At 37.5% G+C, this 13,941-nt stretch overlaps 1 protein-coding gene across 20 annotated transcripts in view; it reads right to left on the bottom strand.

The window, feature by feature from the left end:
• Positions 1 to 303: 303 nt before the first annotated feature.
• Positions 304 to 13,941, bottom strand: part of LOC117683152 (uncharacterized) — a 62,855-nt gene continuing 49,217 nt past the window's right edge. For 19 of the 20 annotated variants that reach the window (XR_010713592.1, XR_010713591.1, XR_010713583.1 and 16 more), the window contains 5 exons: positions 5,115 to 6,830; positions 3,717 to 4,703; positions 3,325 to 3,434; positions 2,438 to 2,484; positions 304 to 1,252 (listed from right to left, as the gene is read on the bottom strand). Coding sequence is in view for 1 of the 20 variants with exons in the window: in XM_066083225.1 (XP_065939297.1) it covers positions 3,340 to 3,434; positions 3,717 to 4,703; positions 5,115 to 6,798 (2,766 nt within the window). In the remaining 19 variants the exon portion in view is untranslated. The remainder of the gene's footprint in view (positions 1,253 to 2,437; positions 2,485 to 3,324; positions 3,435 to 3,716; positions 4,704 to 5,114; positions 6,831 to 13,941) is intronic. The other variant, XM_066083225.1, reaches the window with a different exon arrangement.

Below are 13,941 nucleotides of genomic sequence, written 5' to 3'. Positions count from 1 at the left end.
CAGAATACCCATGTCGTTTGTCTGGATTTTTGTCCTAAACAGAAAAAAAACATTAACCAAAGTAGTCATACAGGGAACTTGCTCATAAGGAAGTTAAGGCGACTTAATGTTAAGTTCCATATTTTCGTCATGACAAAAAGAGTTGTAATAAGATTGAAAGGGAAATATGTTATATATATTTAAATACCCCCGTTTCTGTATATCCAAGTATTTTATAGGCAAGTTTTACTGTACACAGAGATATTAGATCAATCAACATGAAATTCTAAGTCTAGATTTAATTAATCAGACATAATAACAACATCAAGATAAGCCATTCTTTATTTCTGAGGAAGAAGAAACTAGGGTAAAACATCAAAAACACAAACCCTCTAAACAACTGAATCAAAAACACACTTAACAATAATGATGTACAGAGGAGATAAAATCATTAGTCGGTTATTGGTTTTATGTATCATTATCAAATCATTAGTCGGTTATTGGTTTGATGTATCATTATAAAATCATTAGTCGGTTATTGGTTATATGTATCATTATAAAATCATTAGTCGGTTATTGGTTTTATGTATCATTATAAAATCATTAGTCGGTTATTGGTTATATGTATCATTAAAATATCATTAGTCGGTTATTGGTTTTATGTATCATTATAAAATCATTAGTTGGTTATTGGTTTTATGTATCATTATAATATCATTAGTCGGTTATTGGTTTTAAGTATCATTATAAAATCATTAGTCAGTTATTGGTTATATGTATCATTATAAAATCATTAGTAGGTTATTGGTTTTATGTATCATTATAAAATCATTAGTCGGCTATTGGTTATATGTATCATTATAAAAATATACACAGTAAACTTGCATATCTTTTCATCTATTCTCTTTATGATCTTTTATCAACGAATTCAAGTGATGTACGTATACATGTACATGTACAGTATGTGGCGTGTACCAAGTTCCTATGACGATATTAAATGACCTCTTCATTTTCAGATGTTTGAATAAATGTTATTCACTTCACTGTTTGTATTCTTTATCAAATGTACTTGATGCACAAGAGAGAAATATGTCTATGTACCCACTTAACGTAAATTCCACAATAAAGAAAGTCAATAGTTAATACGTCCATTCCCATCAAGGGTCGATAGACGATCCAACACATGTTAGTCACTGTTAGAGAGAGGCTTATGGCGAGTTCATCATGTTGACACCAATGGCTACAAGTCCACGGTCTACTGGGAACCAGTCAACTGTAAAGAAAAGAGTTACATTGTACATATATGTATGTAGCTTTGGTACAAGTTCTGATTTTATAAGTGTTATATGATTAGTCATTCATTAATATCATTTTTACTAATATCTTTATATGAATCTTTAACAACCTTAAAAGGTTCAAAAATTAAAAATCATTAAAACGGCATAGTCCACATAATATATCAATTTACAAACTTAGTGCTCTCTCTCTCTTTCTCTCTCTCCATCAAATAAATATCCTATAAATCTACCCCAGTGTCTGTCTCACCCTAAATTATAAATCTTCAAAACGACATAGTTCACATAATATATCAATTTTTAAAGTTTAGTTCTCTCTCTCTCTCTCTCTCTCTCTCTCTCTCTCTCTCTCTCTCTCTCTCTCTCTCTCCATCAATCAATTGCACATTACAATAAATCCACCCTGGTGTCTGTCTGTCTCACAATGAGTTAAAGTAAATCAATAATCAAGTTTAGTTCCAATGTAAGCTCACACACCCAACGCTTCCCAATACAGAAAATAATTTGGCAAAAACCATAACTTGCAAAACCTTATTAGCTCAAAACTTCCTGCAAATGTTCACATCTATTCCTTTGTCTTTTACATTTAAAAAAAATAAGTATAAAAAAAAGAATTTTCAAGAAAAAAAAATATGGAAACAGAATTTCTGGTAATATGCACTTTTACACATCTTGTCTTAAATGCCCAAAGAGTTTCTTTGAATTCCATGGAGCAGTTTTAGAGGAGTTACACTTACAAACTGTGTATTACTATACTCAATATAAGATAAAAATTATAAGTTTAAAACGGCCAAAGTTCCTATAAAAATAATGGAACCAGATTTTCCTTGTAATATGCACATCTACACATTGTGTCTTAATTATCTACAATGTTTCATAAAATTCTTTGCAACGATTAAAGAGAAGTTGCGCTTACAAAAAAAAACAGGACTGACGGACAGACTGACTGACATACTGGTCAAAGACATTTTACCCCTTGTAACTTCATTGAGTGGGGTGTGATAACCTTAAAAGAACCTATCTAATAAAAAGCCCAGACAGACAATAATATCAAAACATTGAACAATCCATTGATATATGATTGCTAGTGCTCCTGTTAACATTCCCTTCTTAATAATGTATATTACATGTACCTGCAGCTTATATAGAGAAAAGTTACTTACATGAATTATGTTGATTCTCGCTGATACTTGGTATAGTTTTCTGGTATCTAAAATTAATAAGAATTTGCACACATGTTTATTACAAGTTACATCATAGTATATCATTAGGTGCAAATGTTTAAATGAGAGAGAGAGAGAGAGAGAGAGAGAGAGAGAGAGAGAGAGAGAGAGAGAGAGAGAGAGAAGAGGGAGAGAGAGAATATTAAGTTTCACAATCATTCACAAACATATACCCTTACATAGCCAATGTTTTTACTTAACCACACGGCAACCAATGACCTAAATGAAAATTTTTCAAATGTTCATAAAATACCACCACACCTCTCGCAAGCTTAAACAACAAAACAATAAAGATTGTAATTCAGACAGGTCCCTACATAAATTAATTCTTAAATAGAAGAGCTGTTGGTAGAAAATAAATTAAGTTCCTGTGAATATTGAAGAATAAACTTGGTGTTAAAATATTAATGGATATATATTAAAAAAATAGCATTTATTGGCTTCAAGTCCACAAAACTGTATTGCTTAAATAATTTGCTCTTATGTAAGGGAGACAATCCATATAAACTTCATTAAAACTGATATATCTAAAAAAATTAATACATTAGCTCTCATTTGGGTGCAAAAATAGGCTTGGGCTAAAATTAAATTATCAAATTGATTACATTATCATTTCAATTAAATAGTCATACACTTTGAACTTTAGTCTACATTCATCAAAAGACAGACATGTTTTTAACACCACAAAGAGTGAAATAAACAGGAGTCAGTATTACAGTCCATGTGAATTATACACAGGTCAATTTCAGCTGCAGATGTTGAACAAAGTGACAAACAACATGTGTGGTTTTGAGAGCAGACTAGATTTGTACAGAAACATTTACAACCTGTCAATATCCAAGCTATCTCCATTCTATGGCTGGTGTTGCGGTAAACATGGCGTCCCCATCAGTGGAGCTAGACATGGCGTCCCCACCTGTGGGGTGTGTTTCCTTATCTACAACAAGGCATTAATTAGCTATTAATTAATAGATATAATAATTACAATGTAGTTGTACTTAATTTATTAAATAATTAATGACAAAAGTCTCCATATTCAGCATAATATCTGTCTGTACATGTAATTCTTTTCCTTGGTATTTTAAGACAAATCTATTTTTTTTCTAATTAAAATTAAACCAAGTTGAACACTAACAAAAAATGATAGAAATATACAAAAAAAATCCAGATTTCTCTTATTTACAAACAATTAACACTGCCTGTTAAGACAAAGACTTACCTGTCAGAACGTCCTGTGTGTCTATATAACTGTAGACACACACCTTGTTGTTGTACCATGATCCGACCCAGAGACGGTGAATGTTGACATCATAACTCAGGCTCCGTGGTCCACCCATCTCTTGTGATTTTGTCAGTAGATGTGACAGGAACTGACCGTCCCTGTCTATCATCTGTACTGTGTTGGTTTTATCATCACACACCAGGATGTGTGACAGCGGGTCAGTACAGATTCCACGTGGCCATATTACTGATCCTGATGGATGTCCTGTGTAGGAGAAACGATGTCTTCCTCCACGCTCTGTCACCACTACAGCACCAGACGAACCAACACGGTCAGACACCACGACATCCCCATTGTTGTTCTCTGTTATATAGAGAGGTTCTCTATACAGTCCCAGATCTGTATTGTCGTGCTGTATGGTTTGTGTGAGTCGTCCACTCTGGTTGTACCGAGTTACCTTGCCTGTCTTTGTATCATAGTTATACATCGCGACCAGTAGATCCCCAGTGGACGGGGACCAGTACACACACTGTGGTTCCCATGTAGAGTCTGTTCTCTGTATAAATGTGGTGGTTGTTTTCATATCCTTTGACAGTTTCTTGATGTTATGTTTCCTATCTATATAAATCAGTTCACTCTCACTGTTCACTGTGTGTAATCCATCACCAAATATATCACCACTACATGAATCCTTCACACGATGTAGAGGGACACCTGTTGTGTCTGTCAACATGAGATTGTTCCAATCACTGACCCAGACCCGGTCTGATGTCACACAGGAAATGTGATAACACTCACCAACACCTGTCACTGTGAGAGATTGATGGAGCTTAGCACTAGACATCAGTTTCAGCAGACACTGGTTTCCTACGCGTCGGTTTCCTCTCTCTGTGATTTGGATTGCACTCAGTGACTCCATCACATCCTCCTTGTTGAGTGACTCAGTCATGGAGAGCTGGCTGGTGTGGAGTTTATCAGCAGTGTCTCCATTAAAACAAACATCACACATGTATTGCTTTATATGATAAGTGAATAAAATTAATTAATCTTATTAAAACAGTTGTCTGCTTTTGTATACTAACACACATTCTAGATGTATTAATTAAAACAGTCTATCAATAACATTGTAATTACAATGACATGTGATTGTGATTAATTCATTAATCAATTGAAATAATACACAGATGTATCTAAATAATTAATTTTATTTAATAGCATATTCCTGTGTGTTTTTAAATCTAACAAGCTATTAAGAGTTAAATACTTGTACATAAATTTATTGAACAAAGATAAATAAGCTGCTACTGACAACTTGTTAAGTGTGTACATGTACATGTCTCAAACACGATATATTATACTTCTATATAATTGTAAACAATAATGACTCAGACTTACCTGTCAGAGCGTCCTGTCTGGTGATATACCTGTATATAACCACCGTGTTGTTGGACCGTGATCCGACCCAGAGACGGTGAGTGTTGACATCATAACTCAGGCTGTACGGTGAGAATATTCCTGATGGTCTTATTAGTAGATGTGACAGGAACTGACCGTCCCAGTCTATCATCTGTACTGTGTTGGTTGTATCATCACACACCAGGATGTGTGACAGCGCGTCAGTACAGATTCCATGTGGCTCTAGTCCTGATCCTGATGGAGGTCCTGTGTAGGAGAAATGATGTCTTCCTCCACGCTCTGTCACCACTACAGCACCAGACGAATAGTCATAGTCAGACACCACGACATCCCCATTGTTGTTCTCTGTTATATAGAGAGGATGTCTATACAGTCCCCGTCCTGTGTTGTGATGCTGTATGGTTTGTGTGAGTTGTCCACTCTGGTTGTACCGGGTTACCTTGCCTGTGTATGTATCATTGTTATACATCCCGACCAGTAGATCCCCAGTGGACGGGGACCAGTACACACACCGTGGTCTCCATTTAGAGAATATTTTTTTCTTTATCAATGTTTTGGTTGTTTTCATATCCTTTGATCGTTTCTTAATATTATATTTCCTATCTATATAAATCAGTTCACTCTCACTGTTCACTGTGTGTAATCCTCCATCACGACATGAATCCTCCACACGATGTAGAGGGACACCTGTTGTGTCTGTCAACATGAGATTGTTCCAATCACTGACCCAGACCCGGTCTGATGTCACACAGGAAATGTGATAACAACAACCAACACCTGTCACTGTGAGAGATTGATGGAGCTCAGCACCAGACGTCAGTTTCAGCAGACACTGGTTTCCTACGCGTCGGTTTCCTCTCTCTGTGATTTGGATTGCACTCAGTGACTCCATCACATCCTCCTTGTTGAGTGACTCAGTCATGGAGAGCTGGCTGGTGTGGAGTGTAGGATGTATCTGGGGGAGGGCTGTCTTTATGGAGGAGAGGAATTGTAGCGCACTGAATGTTGACTGTTCATACATGTGTACATATCTCTGTAGGCTGACAATATGTCTGTTTGTTTCCATCTTCTGTTTTAAACATCTGTGTTTGAAATTAAAGTCACATAACACATTATTCAATAGATCATATACCACAATGTCAATGAGATCATTCAGTCTCTGGGCCTTTGTTAACATCTCTGATTGATAGCGGGAGAATTCTGTGCGACAGGTTTTGATGTCATCTGTGATTCGTGGCAGGAGAACAGGTCTGTAAAAGAGAGCCTCACTTCTGATGAAGTGAATGGTTCCTCTGTGTTGTTGTTGCTTTGTTTTATAAGCTCCTCGTAAGCTTAAAATCTTGTGCTTACTTTGTCGAAAGAGAGAAACAGGGAATCTGTGAGATTTATGTCCAAAGCAAGAATCACACACAGGAACTTGACAAGGTTCACAGTATTTTATATAAACATGGCTAGGATGTCTCACACAGATCTCTTGTGTTGGGATGTTGTTGAATTTCTCATGATGTGACACAACATAATGGTCTATTGTTTGGAGGTTTTTCACATGGTTTTCTTTACACTTTTGACAGAGATCACATGGACACGATTCACAATAGTACTCTGTGTCCTCTGGACACTTAGAGCATTGATGTACTTTATATGTTGTACTTGCTGGGTCCATGGTCTGGAGGGTCTAGGTCTTTATATCATTACCTGCATGAAAAAAGTATAATGTCAATCATGGTCTATTACATTAACTACTTTCAATTAAAAAGTTTTATAGATACGTGTATAACATCAAATTTTAACAAATCTTTAGTTTAAAAACAGATGTTACTTTAAAGTTATAATACATTTTCTCTTTAGAGATAAATGATGGTTCATTATTATGGTACTGATTATAGAATGCTCAAACAGTAGAAAAAAATATCCCCCAACAAGAAAAAATCCTGGGTCCCCCGCCGGTCAAGCAGTATACTAGTATCGAGTCTATCGACCAAGGCTGATTTAGGAACTTGACCAAGGTATTAGTGGTATAAACATTTGGTATAAATTTAATGAAAATCTGTCAAAATTTGTAGGCATAAGAGCGCTTACAAGGTCAATTTTTGGATAAAACAGAGTCATTATTATGGTCAAAGTCCCATAACTCCAACAAAAAGTATCGACCAATGCTGATTTTCGAACTTGACCAAAGTATTAGTAGTATAAACATTTGGTATAAATTTAATGAAAATCCGTCAAAATTTGTAGGCATGAGAGCGCTTACAAGGTCAATTTTTGGATAAAACGGAGTCATTATTGTGGTCAAAGTCCCATAACTCCAACAAAAAGTACCGACCAATGCTGATTTTCGAACTTGACCAAGGCAATAGTGGTATAAACATTTGGTATAAATTTAATGAAAATCCGTCAAAATTTGTAGGCATGAGAGCGCTTACAAAAAAGTGTGACGGACGGACGTACGGACGAACGCCTGGCATTTCTATGTCCCCGCTCCGCGTTGCGGCGGGGGACAAAAATGATTGATAAGTGTATGAGAGAGAGAGAGAGAGAGAGAGAGAGAGAGAGTTTCTCTGCTTAAAATGTAAAAGTATAATCTCTGAGTGAGTTTGATCAACAAGAGATGACCTTCAGAAAACTTACAGCGTGCACGTCATTCTCTACTGAATATGGACTGTTGATCTCTCTCTCTCTCTCTCTCTCTCTAAATGTATCTCTCTCCATGTATCTCCCTCTCACTTTCTCTTCTCACCATATATTATCCATCTCTCTCCTTTAAACATGTACTATATAATTTCTCTATATATATATTCTATATCTATATATATTCAATAAGTCTTTTTTCTTGGTACCGGTGTCATATAATATTTTGAACCCCGCGATATATTGAACCCGGGTTCAAAATATCGCTGCGATATATTGAACCCCCGCATAAAATATTGAACCCAGGTTCAATATTTTATGGCCGCGATATTTTGAACCCCCCTCTATTTTTCATTGGTATTGGAGAGGGGGTTCAAAATATTATGGCTGCGATATATTGAACCCCCTACCTTTTTCCAATTCCCATTGGAGAGGGGGTTCAAAATATTATGGCTGCCATATTTTGAACCCCCCTTTATTTTTCATTGCTATTGGAGAGGGGGTTCAAAATATTATGGCAGCGATATATTGAACCCCCTACCTTTTTCTAATTCCCATTGGAGAGAGGGTTCAAAATATTATGGCCGCGATATTTTGAACCCCCCTCTATTTTTCATTGGTATTGGAGAGGGGGTTCAAAATATCGAGGCCATAATATTTTGAACCCCCTATTTTTTTACAATTCCAATTGGAGAGGGGGTTCAAAATATTATGGTCGCGATATTTTGAACCCCCCTCTATTTTTCATTGGTATTGGAGAGGGGGTTCAAAATATTATGGCTGCGATATGTTGAACCCCCTACCTTTTTCCAATTCCCATTGGAGAGGGGGTTCAAAATATTATGGCTGCGATATGTTGAACCCCCTACCTTTTTCCAATTCCCATTGGAGAGGGGGTTCAAAATATTATGGCTGCGATATTTTGAACCCCCTCTATTTTTCATTGCTACTGGAGAGGGGGTTCAAAATATTATGGCCGCGATATATTGAACCCCCAACCTTTTTCTAATTCCCATTGGAGAGGGGGTTCAAAATATTATGGCCGCGATATTTTGAACCCCCTACCTTTTTCCAATTACTATTGGAGAGGGGGTTCAAAATATTATGGCTGCGATATATTGAACCCCCTACCTTTTTCCAATTCCCATTGGAGAGGGGGTTCAAAATATTATGGCTGCGATATATTGAACCCCCTACCTTTTTCCAATTCCCATTGGAGAGGGGGTTCAAAATATTATGGCAGCGATATTTTGAACCCCCTACCTTTTTCCAATTCCCATTGGAGAGGGGGTTCAAAATATTATGGCTGCGATATTTTGAACCCCCTACCTTTTTCCAATTCTTATTGGAGAGGGGGTTCAAAATATTATGGCTGCGATATATTGAACCCCCTACCTTTTTCCAATTCCCATTGGAGAGGGGGTTCAAAATATTATGGCTGCGATATGTTGAACCCCCTACCTTTTTCCAATTCCCATTGGAGAGGGGGTTCAAAATATTATGGCTGCGATATTTTGAACCCCCTACCTTTTTCCAATTCCCATTGGAGAGGGGGTTCAAAATATTATGGCTGCGATATATTGAACCCCCTACCTTTTTCCAATTCCCATTGGAGAGGGGGTTCAAAATGTTATGGCTGCGATATGTTGAACCCCCTACCTTTTTCCAATTCCCATTGGAGAGGGGGTTCAAAATATTATGGCAGCGATATTTTGAACCCCCCTCTATTTTTCATTGGTATTGGAGAGGGGGTTCAAAATATCGAGGCCATAATATTTTGAACCCCCTATTTTTTTTTCAATTCCAATTGGAGAGGGGGTTCAAAATATTATGGTCGCGATATTTTGAACCCCCCTCTATTTTTCATTGGTATTGGAGAGGGGGTTCAAAATATTATGGCTGCGATATGTTGAACCCCCTACCTTTTTCCAATTCCCATTGGAGAGGGGGTTCAAAATATTATGGCAGCGATATTTGAACCCCCCTCTATTTTTCATTGGTATTGGAGAGGGGGTTCAAAATATTATGGCTGTTATATATTGAACCCCCTATTTTTTTTACAATTCCCATTGGAGAGGGGGTTCAAAATATTATGGCCGCGATATTTTGAACCCCCCTCTATTTTTCATTGGTATTGGAGAGGGGGTTCAAAATATCGAGGCCATAATATTTTGAACCCCCTATTTTTTTACAATTCCAATTGGAGAGGGGGTTCAAAATATTATGGTCGCGATATTTTGAACCCCCCTCTATTTTTCATTGGTATTGGAGAGGGGGTTCAAAATATTATGGCTGCGATATGTTGAACCCCCTACCTTTTTCCAATTCCCATTGGAGAGGGGGTTCAAAATATTATGGCTGCGATATGTTGAACCCCCTACCTTTTTCCAATTCCCATTGGAGAGGGGGTTCAAAATATTATGGCTGCGATATTTTGAACCCCCTCTATTTTTCATTGCTACTGGAGAGGGGGTTCAAAATATTATGGCCGCGATATATTGAACCCCCAACCTTTTTCTAATTCCCATTGGAGAGGGGGTTCAAAATATTATGGCCGCGATATTTTGAACCCCCTACCTTTTTCCAATTACTATTGGAGAGGGGGTTCAAAATATTATGGCTGCGATATATTGAACCCCCTACCTTTTTCCAATTCCCATTGGAGAGGGGGTTCAAAATATTATGGCTGCGATATATTGAACCCCCTACCTTTTTCCAATTCCCATTGGAGAGGGGGTTCAAAATATTATGGCAGCGATATTTTGAACCCCCTACCTTTTTCCAATTCCCATTGGAGAGGGGGTTCAAAATATTATGGCTGCGATATTTTGAACCCCCTACCTTTTTCCAATTCTTATTGGAGAGGGGGTTCAAAATATTATGGCTGCGATATATTGAACCCCCTACCTTTTTCCAATTCCCATTGGAGAGGGGGTTCAAAATATTATGGCTGCGATATGTTGAACCCCCTACCTTTTTCCAATTCCCATTGGAGAGGGGGTTCAAAATATTATGGCTGCGATATTTTGAACCCCCTACCTTTTTCCAATTCCCATTGGAGAGGGGGTTCAAAATATTATGGCTGCGATATATTGAACCCCCTACCTTTTTCCAATTCCCATTGGAGAGGGGGTTCAAAATGTTATGGCTGCGATATGTTGAACCCCCTACCTTTTTCCAATTCCCATTGGAGAGGGGGTTCAAAATATTATGGCAGCGATATTTTGAACCCCCCTCTATTTTTCATTGGTATTGGAGAGGGGGTTCAAAATATCGAGGCCATAATATTTTGAACCCCCTATTTTTTTTTCAATTCCAATTGGAGAGGGGGTTCAAAATATTATGGTCGCGATATTTTGAACCCCCCTCTATTTTTCATTGGTATTGGAGAGGGGGTTCAAAATATTATGGCTGCGATATGTTGAACCCCCTACCTTTTTCCAATTCCCATTGGAGAGGGGGTTCAAAATATTATGGCAGCGATATTTGAACCCCCCTCTATTTTTCATTGGTATTGGAGAGGGGGTTCAAAATATTATGGCTGTTATATATTGAACCCCCTATTTTTTTTACAATTCCCATTGGAGAGGGGGTTCAAAATATTATGGCTGCGATATTTTAAACCCCCCTCTATTTTTCATTGGTATTGGAAAGGGGGTTCAAAATATTATGGCTGTGATATATTGAACCCCCTAGAAAATAGGGTATCCTTGGAGGTTACTCTAAATGGTAGTCCCCAGGTGGGAGAAAAGGGGGCTAACACCTGTGTACTGTGTATACACACCAGTAGTAGCTAGGTAAACAGTAGCTCCCTTCATAGCTGACATAAGCCTGTATAATATCCCTGTTATGTAATACAATTTGGGAATTGTGAGTTTCTACTGATCAATTAATTTGTGACCGCATCTGCCATGGACTTGGAAGAGTACCATGATAAGAAGGGTTTTCAATATATCGCAGCTAAAATATTATGAACCCCCTCTCCAATGGGAATTGGAAATAGGTAGGGGGTTCAAAATATCGCAGCCATAATATTTTGAACCCCCTCTACAATGGGAATTGGAAATAGGTAGGGGGTTCAATATATCGCAGCCATAATATTTTGAACCCCCTCTGCAAAGGGAATTGGAAACAATAATATTTTGAACCCCCTCTCCAATAGCAATAAAAAAAGGAGGGGGGTTCAAAATATCGCGGCCATAATATTTTGAACCCCCTCTTCAAAGGAAATTGGAAACAGTAGGGGGTTCAATATATCGCGGCCATAATATTTTGAACCCCCTCTCCAATGGGAATTGGAAATAGGTTGGGGGTTCAATATATCGCAGCCATAATATTTTGAACCCCCTCTCCAATAGCAATAAAAAATGGAGGGGGGTTCAAAATATCGCAGCCATAATATTTTGAATCCCCTCTCCAATGGGAATTGGAAATAGGTATGGGGTTCAATATATTGCAGCCATAATATTTTGAACCCCTCTCCAAAGGGAATATTTGAACCCCTTCTCCAATAGCAATGAAACATTGAGAGGGGTTCAAAATATCACAGCCATAATATTTTGAACCACCTCTCCAAAGGAAATTGGAAACAGTAGGGGATTCAATATATCGCAGCCATAATATTTTGAACCCCCACTTCAATGGGAATTGGAAATAGGTAGGGGGTTCAATATATTGCAGCCATAATATTTTGAACCCCCTCTCCAATAGCAATAAATAATGGAGGGGGTTTCAAAATATCGCAGCCATAATATTTTGAACCCCCTCTCCAATGGGAATTGGAAATAGGTAGGGGGTTCAATATATCGCAGCCATAATATTTTGAACCCCCTCTGCAAAGGGAATTGGAAACAATAATATTTTGAACCCCCTCTCCAATAGCAAAAAAAATAGAGGGGGATTCAAAATATCGCAGCCATAATATTTTGAATCTCCTCTCCAATGGGAATTGGAAATAGGTAGGGGGTTCAATATACCGCAGCCATAATATTTTGAACCCCCTCTCCAAAGGGAATTGGAAGCAATAATATTTTGAACCCCCTCTCCAATAGCAAAATAAAATAGAGGGGGATTCAATATATCGCGGCCATAATATTTTGAACCCCATCTCCAATGGGAATTGGAAACAGTAGGGGGTTCAAAATGTCGCAGCCATAATATTTTGAACCCCCTCTCCAAAGGGAATTGGAAATAGGTAGGGGGTTCAATATATCGCGGCCATAATATTTTGAACCCCCTCTCCAAGAGCAATGAAAATTCGAGAGGGTTTCAAAATATCGCGGCCATAATATTTTGAACCCAGGGTTCAATATTTTATGGGGGGGTTCAATATATCGCAGCGATATTTTGAACCCGGGTTCATAATATCGCATAATATATTGAACCCGGGTTCAATATTTCGCGGTATCAAAATATTATATGACACCGGGGATGAATAAACACAAAAAATAAGTCCAATGCTCAAACAACTTTTATCTATGGTTTTTAAATCTACTGAAGTTGACTGTGGAAAAATTTATTTCAATATATACAATTTTTTTTTAAATGCTAAATCAATATATAAGATCATGTTACTTTAAAATTAATAACCATTTTTAAGTTTTAGGTCTGTTTAAGAGAAGAGGGCGGGCAGAAATCTTTGCCTTTTGGTTGATCCTATTCCATATTTTGTAATTATGGCCCATAACTGCTGCATTCGGTAAGTTCTACTACGTAAAATGCATTAAAAAGTACAGGTGCAGTGCAGTTCAGCAAGAGAACAGACTATAATTGTTATCAAAACACAATGCGCACATCATTATCAAATGTGTGCAATACAGGAACTAACCAAATTATACATGAGGTCTTTGACTACTGGCTTATGGCCCATGCTTTACCCCATACCCTGGCCAATTATTTGACAATTCCACGAGCAAATAATTTGACAATATCCCAGCCCTGACATTACAACAATGATAGTTTTCCCTATCAAAAACAATCACTAAATGGGAATGAGGGCAGTTCATATTCTGTTAATCTCTTGGTAAGAAATTGCTATGTTCTCAAGTAACAGCTAGTTCTTACCATAGGGCTAACACAATGACTACTGCCCACATACCCACTTAAGAGCTGTATACTATAATGTCTATGAATGACACACAACAACGAACTTACGATAGCAATAGGTCACCTGAGTAAC

The sequence above is a fragment of the Magallana gigas genome, chromosome 4, assembly GCF_963853765.1.
Source record: "Magallana gigas chromosome 4, xbMagGiga1.1, whole genome shotgun sequence".
NCBI classification, from domain to species: Eukaryota; Metazoa; Mollusca; class Bivalvia; order Ostreida; family Ostreidae; genus Magallana; species Magallana gigas.
This window is presented reverse-complemented; position numbering and strand designations above follow the sequence as displayed.